Consider the following 11,590-nt stretch of genomic DNA (forward strand, 5'->3'; position numbering starts at 1 on the left):
CTAGTATTCATCCACTGAGGTTAAAGCCTGAAAGGAAATGTTTGGCAAACAGAACAGTTGTTTAGACCTAGACTAGATGCAAATGGACAAACTGACAGTGCCCTTTAATAGAGGTACAACTAGTAAGCTCTATATCTACATACATAACAAAACACAAGAAGGTGTTGGGTTACTTTTTTTATTATCATTTCTGCACAACACAGCAATGACAGGATGACACCAGTGATGTTAAATTCCAGTAACATTGTGTGATGCCTGTGTGATCAGGGACCGTTAGCGGAAGGCTCAAACCACTCTTAGTTTTCACACCAAGTCAGAAGAAACACTTCTCTACAGCAACTTTAGGTGTTCAAGACTGAACACACTACATAAGTGATCTAGTACATTACTTTTATGACAAACCGTAACAGTGCTCGTTAGAAAAAGAGGCATTAGAACCCAGTAGGGAGACATCAGAAATGATCTGGAATGTGAAAGGAATGATGGTCACAGACATGATCAGAACCTGGACACTGCTGTCTGACAACTTTTAAATCCATCAGCAATACACATTTACAGTATTGTGTGATTTTTGTCTGTGCCCTTGTAAGACACTCAACATGTGAAGGAATGGAAACAGAAATAAATGTTGCTTAACAGTAGAACCTATCTGGACCAGAAGTGCTAGGGGGGGCATATTAACAGCAGGCTCTGACTGCAGTGCACTCTTCCCCATGCATCTGAAAGTTATACAGGGTTGGCATACTGCAGGCAGGTCCAAGTCACGGGAGAGGTCAACAGGACCAGCGACAAGTTGGTTGTGGCAGAAGAGAGCAACAAGCAGAAAGACTGGGTGGTACTGTTTAGTTTGCAAAGGTCTGACGCACGGCGGCAGCGATGTGCTTAGCGCTGATTCCGAACAGATCCAGGAGTTCCTGGGGCTTTCCACTACGAGGGACACCAGACACTGCCAGCCGGGTTACCATGATGCCGGGCTCCTGGCCCACTGCTGACAGCACTGCTTCACCAAGACCACCTGGACAGAGGGGAGAGACCATCAAATGCTGAATATCATCTGAAAATCATTTTTCCTTATTTTTACAACCACAAAGCAGCAACTAATTACTACAAAATACCACAGAGGAAAACTTTCAACTGGCAACAGGGTGTTGAAGCAGAACTTACCCTCCTTGTAGTGGTCCTCCACAGTGATGATCTGTCCACCTGTGGCTTTGGCACTGGCTAGAATAGTAGCAGCATCCAGGGGCTTGATCGTGAATGGGTCAATCACCCGGATGTTCTTCCCTGTAGCATTTCATGAGGACAGAATTACTATACAGAAATATATCCGAGCATCCATCAGAACAACAACTTGGGGGATGCGTGCCTCTCACCAATACCTCCATCTATTAACTAGAGGGCAGTGTGGGCTCACCTTCACTGGCCAGTATGTCGGCAGCAGCCAGGGCCTCGTGCAATGTAACACCAGCTCCGATGACGGTCACGTGATCACTGGCAGACTGACGCACCACCTGGTGATGGATACGGTTACATAAACATTTACTGCATCCCTTCGCACTTTATCGTCATTTATAGCGATAACTAATCAAGATGAAAAGAGTTTATAAGTGACTGATCATCACCTTGGCTACGCCTACTTCAAACTTCTCATCTGGAGAGTAGATTACTGCAGTGTCTGGTCTACTGGTACGGATGAAACAGATACCCTGAAAATGGAAAACTTCGTTACATCATGTGAATTTCACTCCCGCGCCTTTGTGACGGCAGCTTGGCAAGTCATCCTACCAACCTTGGTGTTGGCTGACAATTCAACAGCTCTCTCTGTGGACACTGCATCACTGGGGTAAAACACAGTGCATGTTGGGATAGCACGGAACATGGCCAAGTCTTCCAGGGCCATCTGGGAAGGACCATCCTCACCTGAAGGCAGAATGTGTCCGTTCACTCATGTGTCTTTTTATGTTAAGTAAACCATTAGCATTAGGCATTAAGCTTACCGATGGAAACTCCACAGTGAGACCCAACCAGGTTGACATTTGTCTGGGAGATCGCCCCCATACGAATCTGGTCGTAGGCCCTGGAGAAGAATGCAGCAAAAGTGCTGGCAAACGCAACAGTGCGGTCACGGGCGGCACAGCCAATGGCCACTCCAACCTGCAGAGATAGTGAGCAAAGAATTATGTCAGTTATCATAGTGATAAAAGGATGCAATAAGGCAAAGGTCAAAGCCAGGGATGTCAAACATATAGGATGAAGCTGTGAAAATTAGACCGAAGACCTCAAATGCAGTTTTTCCTTTTTTTTTTTTATGTACCAAGAGTTGTGGACATAATAGAACCCAGAACTCAACAGCATATGGCAGCAATTTCTTTTTTGCACTAAAGAGAAAGAAATTTGGAATTATTTAAAGATGATTATGCTGCCGGTTTGGCTCACTTAAGATCAAACTGTTCTGTATTTGACCTCTGGACTCAAATGAGTTTGACACCCATGGTCCAAGTGCAGAGTGTCAAGTAAATTGGTTTCAAGTGAAACGCAGCAGAGAGGCTGGGATTATCAGATGGGAGAATGAATAGCAACAGATTAGATCAAGTGGAGCAGATTATGGAAGTTAAGAGTGAGCTAAAGTTATCCTCCTCTCACACGTGTTATGTTGAAAGTTGACTGCTTTGAAAATTATGCAATTTTAAGAGAACTAAGATGAGGAAAATACTACATGAGGGCTGTACCATCAAAAGTGAAAGATTCAAGATGAGGACTGTAATACTGTTTACCATGTTCTGTTCAGCAATGAAACACTCAATGTAGCGGTCAGGGAAGGCCTTCTTGAAGGTCTCTGAGAAGGTCGAGTTCTTGGTGTCTCCATCGAGGGCCACCACTCTCTTGCTTGCCTGACCCAGTTTGGCCAGAGCCAAACCGTAAGCTCGCCTTGTTGCCATCTGAAAAAGCAGAAAGGAAATGGTATAATCAGAAACACACCGTAATTTTACCACGGTTAAAATTTGCAGTGTTCATGAGAAAGTTCCTTATGATCCATGTGAACTGTCCCTTCTATTCTATAGCATTCACAATGTCATAAGTGGAAATATTTTGGTGAGGTCAGAGATGTGCCGATATTGCTTTAAAGGGGTATTTGGAGTGGGTGGCAACTTAATATATTGCAGTTTAGTTGAACAGCGTTTACCTCATAATTTTACATTTTTCACGCCTCAGGAAAACATTGACATGTTCTACACCATGTGTTAGCTTGCTAAACTTCTATGTTCTCATGACATAGGAAGTTGTTTACCTAAAATTTTCCTATGCAACAACAAGCTTCATATAAGAAGCAGCAATTTTGTACATATGAGCTAAAACCTTCTCAGGTATTAACCGGTACGAGGCCAGGACACCACCCAATATGTTCATTTTATGCTGACACACTACTACCATTAAAATGTTTGCATGGGTGATTAAATATTACTACAAAATAAAGAATAATCTCATAGTGCCTATATCTAGGTTGCAGCAATAATAACAGACACAGGTCTATTAAAAGGTACCTTGTCTCCCTTCTTATATGCTGGAGGTGCAGGCAGAGAGATGGTGCTCAGGTCAGCTGGTTTGGTATCCTCATTGGGCAGCTCAGGACACAGAGTCTTGTTTGGGACCTGGATTTGAGCCTGCAGCTGATTCAGGAGGTCGTCCACTTTGTCCTTAGGGATGGGCTTTCCATGCCAGTTGTCTTGATCCTCGATATCTACAGAGAAAGGGGTAAATAAGTCTCATGCATAAAATCCTGAAAATACAATAGAGTAGTTCTGTTAAGACGAAAAAAGTCATATACACCTACTTTTCAGTCCTTTTCCCTTGTATGTCTTGGCAACAATGCAGGTGGGTTTATCCTTCACCTGCTTCGCCTGCCAGAAAGCTTTGCACAGCTCCTCCACGTCATGTCCATCCACGACATACGTGTTCCACCTACACAGGCAAATTTAACAGAAGACCACACTTTACAACAAATATTAATCCCAGACACGGGGTTGTACCTGAACAAACATGTTAACCATCCAACTTATTAACTAGGCAGAAGACGAAATAGGTCAAGTGACCAAAAGAGGGGCAAGAAACTGAATTATTCTAGATACTGGGGGCTTGAAAAAGTTATGGGTTTTATGAATATGAAATTTTTGGTAGTGTGTGAACGAGCTGTCATAGTTCTGTACTGACCCAAAGGCTTCACAGCGCTTGCGGTAGGTCTCCATGTCGTGCTGAAGAGGTGCAGGCTCACTCTGACCAAGCCGATTGATATCTAGGATGGCCACCAGGTTGTCCAGCTTGTAGTAGGAGGCAAAGGCCATGGCCTCCCACACAGAGCCCTCTGAACACTCTCCATCACCCATCATGCAGTACACACGGTAACTACAGAGTGGAAAGGGAACATCAGCAATTCATTGCAGGGAATGAGAACCACAGTGGTTATAACAGATAAACCAAGGAGTAAGAATTTGGTTACATTTGGATTGATAGTCCAATTGAATGACTGGTTCCAACATATCACTTAACATTACACTAGCAGCAAATCACATGTGCCCCATATAATGTAGGCAAAATGTACATTTGTTGACACTGTTGCAACTGTGCAAATACTTCTTTAATCTGCATCGTGCTCCTGCCAGGGAAAGTTTACAGATTTATTCAGATTACAGAAGGTTCAGGAACCACCATGAAAGAGGACCGGTTCTTGCTCAACATTCAAGGCATTATGCTGATTTTGACAAATGATAGGATGAAGTGGTAATGCAGACATTTTATCTCTAATCTGATGCAATATAACGGGACATACTTCAGACTGGCAACTCACTGCACAACATGGTTCTTGTTTGTTATGAAAAACACGATTAACATTAGTCTTTCACTCACGTAGTGAACACGCATTGTTTTGGATACATACGTACCTGGATTTGTCAAAGTGTTTGCCAGTATAGGCCATTCCACAGGCAGCCCCAAGACCCTGTCCCAGGGATCCTGTAGCCACATCCACAAATGCCAGTTTCTGAGGTTGAACAGAAAGGATTGAAAAGAGGAAAACTGTCATGCTTCATACCCCAAGTGTTGCATACATTGCATTTCTCTCGTCTCTACACTTACTGGTGTGGGGTGCCCCTCCAGATCACAATCAAGCTTACGCAAGTTAACCAGGTCAGATTCCTTCACATAACCGGCCTCTGCCCAGGCGGCATACAGGACAGGTGCAGCATGACCCTAGATGTAAGGGAGGAAATGGTTAATCTCAGTACACCTGAGGACAATTAACTGATCTCTAAGCTCAGAGAACTTGCACCAACCTTCGACAGCACAAAGCGGTCATTGCACTGGTTCCGAGGATCATCTGCTTTGTAGCGCATGGTGTGGAAGAACAGCACAGACATGAGCTCGGCTGCACTGCAGCATGATGTGGGATGGCTGAGGAGCAAAACAAGACAGTATGAGTGACAATTCACTAGAAAGATGCCACTGCATTAGACACGGAACAGAATCCACACTTCATGCATGTTTTGCTGCATTCAAAAACTCAGGGCGGCACCATCAAAGTGACACCACCTGTTACCACTCATTAAAAGGACTTTGTTAACACACTGTGCAAAGATTAGTAATTCCAGGAGAGCATGACAACTTGACACAAACTTCCAAACACCTCATTTGGCCGGCAATGGTGCTGAATACAGCCCATTCTTTTGAGGTTACGCACAAATTGTTAATTTGTAACATGATCACATGATCTAAAAAGAAAAAAATACAGACGAGCAAACTTGTGAAACTGTTAGTTGCTGCACAGTGGGCACAGAACGTAATCTGCCTGTTTAGAAATCCCACATTACCCAAGAGTTCTCTGCTTCCTTTTGGGGGTTAAGTCACAAATTGCATTATTTCTACCATGCCAAGAACACATCGCGTTATCTTATCCAAACAAATCATGGTCACGGTTAAATTTTATAACGACAACCCAGTGCAGTTTACCCTGTAGTCTTCTGTTGACAGAGAACCTGCTGAGAGATAAAGTGAGTTCAGGAAAAACCTCTTAAAAAAAAAAAAAAAGTAATCAGACGTTTAAGTGTAATGACCCTTATAAGACAAAGAATGAGGAAACAAAAGTGTCAAGCAGTGCATGTCAAAAGTGAAAATGCATCCTTTGTTTAGAGGAGATGGTTGCAGATCCGTCTGTATTGTCCACAAATTCCTCACAGTTCTCCCTCATTTCCTTGTCAGGTAACATAAGGAAGTGGCAAAAACAGGTTTATCAACAAACGTTATTTACAGAGATTGCAGTCATCCTAGGGAAGAAAAAAAAATTAAATCTACACCATGGAAAGTAAACTCGTTACAATCAAATTAACAAACTTCACCTATTGAGAGGCTATGGAAGAATGCAAACTGTGTTAAAGAGCGCACTTTTAAGAAAACTTTATTTTGTCTCTACATGTTCTGGCTGGAGTCAGATGATATGAGGCATAATGCACAGTGTGTGATCTGTGTCACTGTGTCCCCCTCTCTCTCAGATAAGCGTGATGGCGCATGTGAGGCCAACGTAATTGGCGCAAATAGAGAGCCAGCCCCTACAATGAATCTCCTAGTTTTGGAAGTAGGCGTAGTGACCCAATTTTAATCCAGACAATACTAGAAGAGCAAAGGGCAACCAGAATAATCTGTGCAACGCTGCACCCACGTCAACTATTCTTTGGACTTGCAACAGCCTTTTTAAGTGGCACTTCCCCGAGTGGACGGGAAAGATGATGCAACGCCACAGGTGCTTAATTACCGTTAGCCATTATCAATGAATATCATATGTGACGCATATTTCCCGAAAGAAGTACAACTGGTGTGCAAGGGTGTGATATTTTAGGACGCAACTGTAAAAAATACACATAGCGTAAAACTTACCACGAGGGGCATCCCTCTTTTCTTTTTCACTTTGCACCATCATGTGATTTCGGTCAGCTATTAGAAGCAGTCGGTGCTACTGACGGCTTGAAATTACTTTCCGAGTAAATGCGCATTATAAAAGCATTAAATCCCCACTTAGGTGAATAGAGGCACAGACTGAACAACAGTACCGCTACAGGAAATCAACACATATTACACGCGGACATTTTCATTCGTGTTTTTAAACTCCCAAGCTGTTAGCCTCGTGCTAATCTCATCCATCACCGTTGGGTCAGACGGCCTGACTCCAGTAGCAACTCAATAGTTTACATGACGTTATTATTGCCACCGGTTATCGCCTGGCCCTGACCCGCTGCTAGCTACAGCTAACTACACATCCGCGTGAACTTAATCTGCAAACACGTGCAAACTGTGAGGACGGGCCCCGCAGGTAGAACGTGCGTCGGCCACTGTAACGTCCCGATTTACGGCACATTACGGCGGCTTACTATGGGCTTACAGGCGTCCGCTTTTTTTTTTTTTTAACTCTTCCAGAAAATTGACTCCCGGAGGAATAACTTACCCGGAGTTTGAGGCGCATGTCGCCTTGATGGAGTGGATCCTGAGCTTGTTGGCGGTGTCTTTAAGCCCCTGCAGAGTCTTTTCGTCGGGTTTGTGGTAGCTAGTCATGGTTGCTGGGTTGATGAAAGTCGCGCCCGCTTGGAGAAAAGAAATACAGAGTGATGTATTAACCGCGGTGGTTAATTATACGGTTGATTCCCGAAGTTGAAGAGTCAATGCTGCGCCACGCCGCTGCTACCTGCCCGCTGCAAGCACTACTGAGGAGGAGGAGGAGGATTGACAGAGAGAGGAGGGGGACTTATGTCTCCTCGAAGAGCCACGCCCATCCAATCAAATCATTGGAGGGACAGTAGTGGCGCAAGTTGCTCAGGAGATGTTGGTTTTAGCCATATGGTTTTAGTAATACTTTGCAGTATACTTCTTTACAGTTCATCAGACATAATGATCTGAGGTTACTTCGTTCTCATTACTTTCGTGAATCAGTAAATTCTGATAGTGAATCAAATATTTGGATGCAGGAACACAGACAGCCACTTTATGGTTAGAGCGCTGTATTATATGGGTATGGTGTGTAATTATCACACAATACAACAACATCGATTTTAGAACAAATATGCCGTGTGATTTACTTCCTGGTTGTGTGATATCACGGTAGTGTAGTGTAGAATAGCCACTGACAACTAAATGCTACTATTAGTCAGAGGTGGAAAATATCTGATATAATGTGCATATTGTGTGCTTACGTGTGTATAATACTTAAGTGTATTTCTGTGAATTTACTGTGCATAGTTGTGAGGTTACTGTCCCTTTAAAGTGCGAGCTGGACGGCTGCCAACAAGGAAACGCTAACAGATTTTGCTCACTCATTCTTACTCAGGGAAATAGGAGAGTTTTCCTAACAATACAATATTCACATCATCCTATAGTTATTTGTGTTTGTATATTTCAATATTTCAATGAATGCATCAAATGTTTTATACATTTTATTGTTAAAAAATGTAAAAAAGTCTGTAATAGGGAATGGAATGACACAGCAGTGTAATATACAAAGTAATGGATGATTAATCATAAAGATATCAACATGCACAATACTTATCACACAGTGATGCAACCACAATCACCAACCGATACAGAACAGGCCTGTTTTTTTTCTTTCTTTTTTTTCTTTTGTTGTTTCAAGAAAGTGAAGTCAATCCTTGGCTTCCTCATTTTGTTTATCATTACAAATCTTATGGTTCAGATGTTTCCTCTTCTTGAAGTTCCTGAAACGACATACATGTCCTTAATACAGAAGAACGAAAAAGACATCTGTGACCAAGCCAGTTTTTTTTATTTAAATTTTTATTTTTTTTTACCCTGATTCTCCCTCGTGCCTCCATCCTCTCCTCAGGCGATACAGCCTCTTTGTCGATTCGTTGCAGCTGCGGCGCGTGTATCAGTACATTTTGGCGGTAGTCCAACGTTTCCGCAACTGGATTCTCAGAAAGGACCAAAGCTTGCAGAGTTTTTGCCACAAGGTCAAGGTGTTTTAGGGCGTTCTCATCTGTGATTGCATTGCCCCTAAGGGTGTATATACAACACGAAATAATATGGGATGAATATCAGAAGAAGTCACAGATCTGTCCTACTGTGATATGACAACATACCTAACATTAAGGTACTGCAGATGCTTCATGCTGGGGCTGAGGCCTTCCAGAGAATCTAGCTGGTTGTCTCGAAGGTGAAGAATAGTGAGGCGCTCTAATTTCTCCAAACCCTCCAGACGTTTGATAGCATTTTGGGACTGAAAAAAGCAACAGTCACAAGTAGTCATTGCATGGGTATGCAATGGTGATAATGGATCAACATCCAATATGTTAGTTTTAGTATGCTTTTATTACCAGATATAAATGCCGCAGATTTGGGAGGTTAATGCCATCAGTGGTTTCCAACTGGTTTCCCCTCAGCTCGAGAGTTAGCAGATTCGCAAAACAGACACTCTGAAAGCCATTCATCTTCTGAATGGCGTTACCTATGAGAAAGGTTTTAAAACATCATGCCAAGTCCTTTCAAATGTATATGCTCCTTTAAATTATTGGAAAATTCTTACAAGTGTTGAGACCTAATGATAACATATAAAACTGTAAATGCCTTTCTGACCAGTGAGCTGTGCATATGATGCACTTGGACTTGCAGCGTCCTGGTGTGATGAGGGAGCCAAATAGTAACTGTTCTATTTTAGTTAAACACACGCAACTCTGGACTAGCTGAATTACATTCACTCCAGTCTTCCTCGCAACCCAGAAGACCAACCTGTCAGATTGAGGCTCTCTAAAGCAGGAACAACTAGTCCATCTACATCTGTCAGCTGGTTCACTGCCACACTCAACCACTGCAGGAAGATGAGCTGAGCGAAAGGTTGCCCTTTGAAGCACGCCACGGCGTTATTGTCAACCTGCGAAAAAAGGGTTGCATTCCAATTGAGTTAGAGAGTAACTGTCATAAATAATCTCTAGAGAGGTACTGTGCTAAATGAATGAAGGGAGCGCCTTGCCTTGAGCCAAAGCAGATGGGTCAGTGATGCCAGAGGAGAAAGATCAGTAAGGTGGTTGTTGGATACATCCAGAAAGCGTATGTGAATATAACTGCTGATTGCTGATATGTCATTCAGTCTTCTGAGGGTCAGTGGTGAGGAAAAGTGATGAGGAATATGACACAAGAAACTTTAAACATTATAACATGAACTTGGCAGGCATTTTGCATTGCATGCACGTTTTGCCCTTACTTGTCTTTAAGGTCCAGTTTGACAAACGCATGTCCTAATCTATTTCCTGTCCGGCACAGTAATGAGAGTCCTTTACTTATGGTTTCTTTGGTCAAATGGCAAACCTGTACCTATACAAAAGGGAGACATAAAAATGAGTTATACTTGTCCATATAATATATGGTTTCAACTCCCAAAGCAGAAAATGTATGTCTATGACAGTCTTTGTGAAATGGCTGGATTTTATTCTTGTATCACAGATATTACTATCATGCAAAGTGTCTGTAAAACTTCAGTGATGTACACTCTTAACTAGCAGTAAGAACTTGTAGACTCTAACCTTAGGATTGATGAAATGATCATTATAACTTTCCTAGTACCTGAACGCTGTTCGTAAAGAATGTGATCTGCAGTTATTTTCCACCACTGTTTTTCCGGTTTTATTTAAATGTTTCCTTACCATCACATTATGGAATGAGACCACAGATTTTGTAGAGCAGCACATTTACTTTGTTTACTACACTTGCAAACCTGCATACTGAGCTAACTTAGCACGAGTACGATATAGCCAAATAATAACAGCTTACTACACAAAATTCAGTACAGCTTTCAAACTACTACCTTCATTAGCGGGGCCAATTATTTAATAGCGTGATGACGTGCAATTTTATCTTGTGAAGTTTCCCCTCGATACCTTTTCGTCCTCTTCGACTCCGCTTGGATCTGCTTCATCCTCTCTCTCCACATCCGATAAGACCACATCTTCATCCACATCAGACATCCTGCTCAGTTAGGCTTTAAAAACGAACAGCTGGTGGTTTACAGGGTTTTGCTCCAACTGCAAAAGTTTTGACGAAGAACCGAGTGGATAAATGTGCACGTTATGTGTGAATGTGTGCTTTAAAGTACCGGTAGCTAATTAGCCGGCTAACTTGGTACACTAAATTCAGCGTTGTAACTTTATATTACAGCCATTTACAATTTGTACAGATATTCACAAGCTTAACAAAACAAAAAAAAAAAGATAAGATTCTTTCTAAACAACACCACTAAGTATAAGCTAGTGTAATAATTTGTGTTACTAATCCAACTAATGTTTAAATCCGACGGTCTCGGCCGTCGAACGCATGTTTGGAGCTGTAACCATGGTAACCACGCAGCCGCAGACTGCATGCAGCAGCGGAAGGTTGAAACAGGGAACAAACAGATGTGGTTTGCGACAGATATACAGTTTCCAAACGTTGCATTACATTTCTCATGTCGACATTATATTCCTCTTTTAGTGTTTTTGCCCCAAAAGACACAGCATTAGAAATGTGAGGTTAAGATGTTGAAACTATAGCTTATATCTATATCCAGCAG

At 42.4% G+C, this 11,590-nt stretch overlaps 2 protein-coding genes across 4 annotated transcripts; both read right to left on the reverse strand.

The window, feature by feature from the left end:
* Window positions 1-164: 164 nt before the first annotated feature.
* tktb (transketolase b) lies at window positions 165-7,765 on the reverse strand. Of its 2 annotated transcripts, none has more exons than XM_047592889.1 (14): window positions 7,487-7,765; window positions 5,328-5,445; window positions 5,131-5,244; window positions 4,938-5,035; window positions 4,210-4,401; window positions 3,833-3,960; window positions 3,543-3,739; window positions 2,775-2,939; window positions 1,998-2,154; window positions 1,790-1,920; window positions 1,623-1,706; window positions 1,415-1,511; window positions 1,165-1,284; window positions 165-1,015 (listed from the first exon to the last, which is right to left on the reverse strand). In XM_047592889.1, exons 1-14 carry the CDS (start codon window positions 7,591-7,593, stop codon window positions 843-845), a joined length of 1,881 nt encoding a protein of 626 aa, XP_047448845.1. In that variant the 5' UTR covers window positions 7,594-7,765; the 3' UTR covers window positions 165-842. The 2 variants fall into 2 exon arrangements, with proteins under 2 accessions (XP_047448845.1, XP_047448837.1); XM_047592881.1 differs by having other exon boundaries at window positions 4,210-4,404.
* Window positions 7,766-8,452: 687 nt separating this feature from the next.
* lrrc23 (leucine rich repeat containing 23) lies at window positions 8,453-11,496 on the reverse strand. Of its 2 annotated transcripts, none has more exons than XM_047591251.1 (8): window positions 10,923-11,496; window positions 10,250-10,359; window positions 10,019-10,136; window positions 9,778-9,919; window positions 9,366-9,496; window positions 9,132-9,268; window positions 8,841-9,045; window positions 8,453-8,747 (listed from the first exon to the last, which is right to left on the reverse strand). In XM_047591251.1, exons 1-8 carry the CDS (start codon window positions 11,007-11,009, stop codon window positions 8,715-8,717), a joined length of 963 nt encoding a protein of 320 aa, XP_047447207.1. In that variant the 5' UTR covers window positions 11,010-11,496; the 3' UTR covers window positions 8,453-8,714. The 2 variants fall into 2 exon arrangements, with proteins under 2 accessions (XP_047447207.1, XP_047447197.1); XM_047591241.1 differs by having other exon boundaries at window positions 10,019-10,139; window positions 10,923-11,484.
* Between the last annotated feature and the right edge of the window lie 94 nt (window positions 11,497-11,590).

Source organism: Mugil cephalus, chromosome 1 (genome assembly GCF_022458985.1).
Source record: "Mugil cephalus isolate CIBA_MC_2020 chromosome 1, CIBA_Mcephalus_1.1, whole genome shotgun sequence".
In the NCBI taxonomy this organism is placed as follows: Eukaryota; Metazoa; Chordata; class Actinopteri; order Mugiliformes; family Mugilidae; genus Mugil; species Mugil cephalus.

Excerpts from the sequence above, each read along its gene's own strand:
- tktb (XM_047592881.1), bottom strand. The coding sequence starts at position 7,593 with ATGACTAGCTACCACAAACCCGACGAAAAGACTCTGCAGGGGCTTAAA. Across the intron at positions 3,740-3,832 it reads CAAGGGAAAAGGACTGAAAA|ATATCGAGGATCAAGACAAC; the intron begins GTAGGTGTATAT and ends CTTTCTCTGTAG. Across the intron at positions 1,921-1,997 it reads TCACTGTGGAGTTTCCATCG|GTGAGGATGGTCCTTCCCAG; the intron begins GTAAGCTTAATG and ends TTCTGCCTTCAG.
- lrrc23 (XM_047591241.1), bottom strand. The coding sequence starts at position 11,009 with ATGTCTGATGTGGATGAAGATGTGGTCTTATCGGATGTGGAGAGAGAG. Across the intron at positions 10,360-10,922 it reads GAGTCGAAGAGGACGAAAAG|GTACAGGTTTGCCATTTGAC; the intron begins GTATCGAGGGGA and ends CCTTTTGTATAG. Across the intron at positions 9,497-9,777 it reads AGAGAGCCTCAATCTGACAG|GTAACGCCATTCAGAAGATG; the intron begins GTTGGTCTTCTG and ends CCTTTCTCATAG.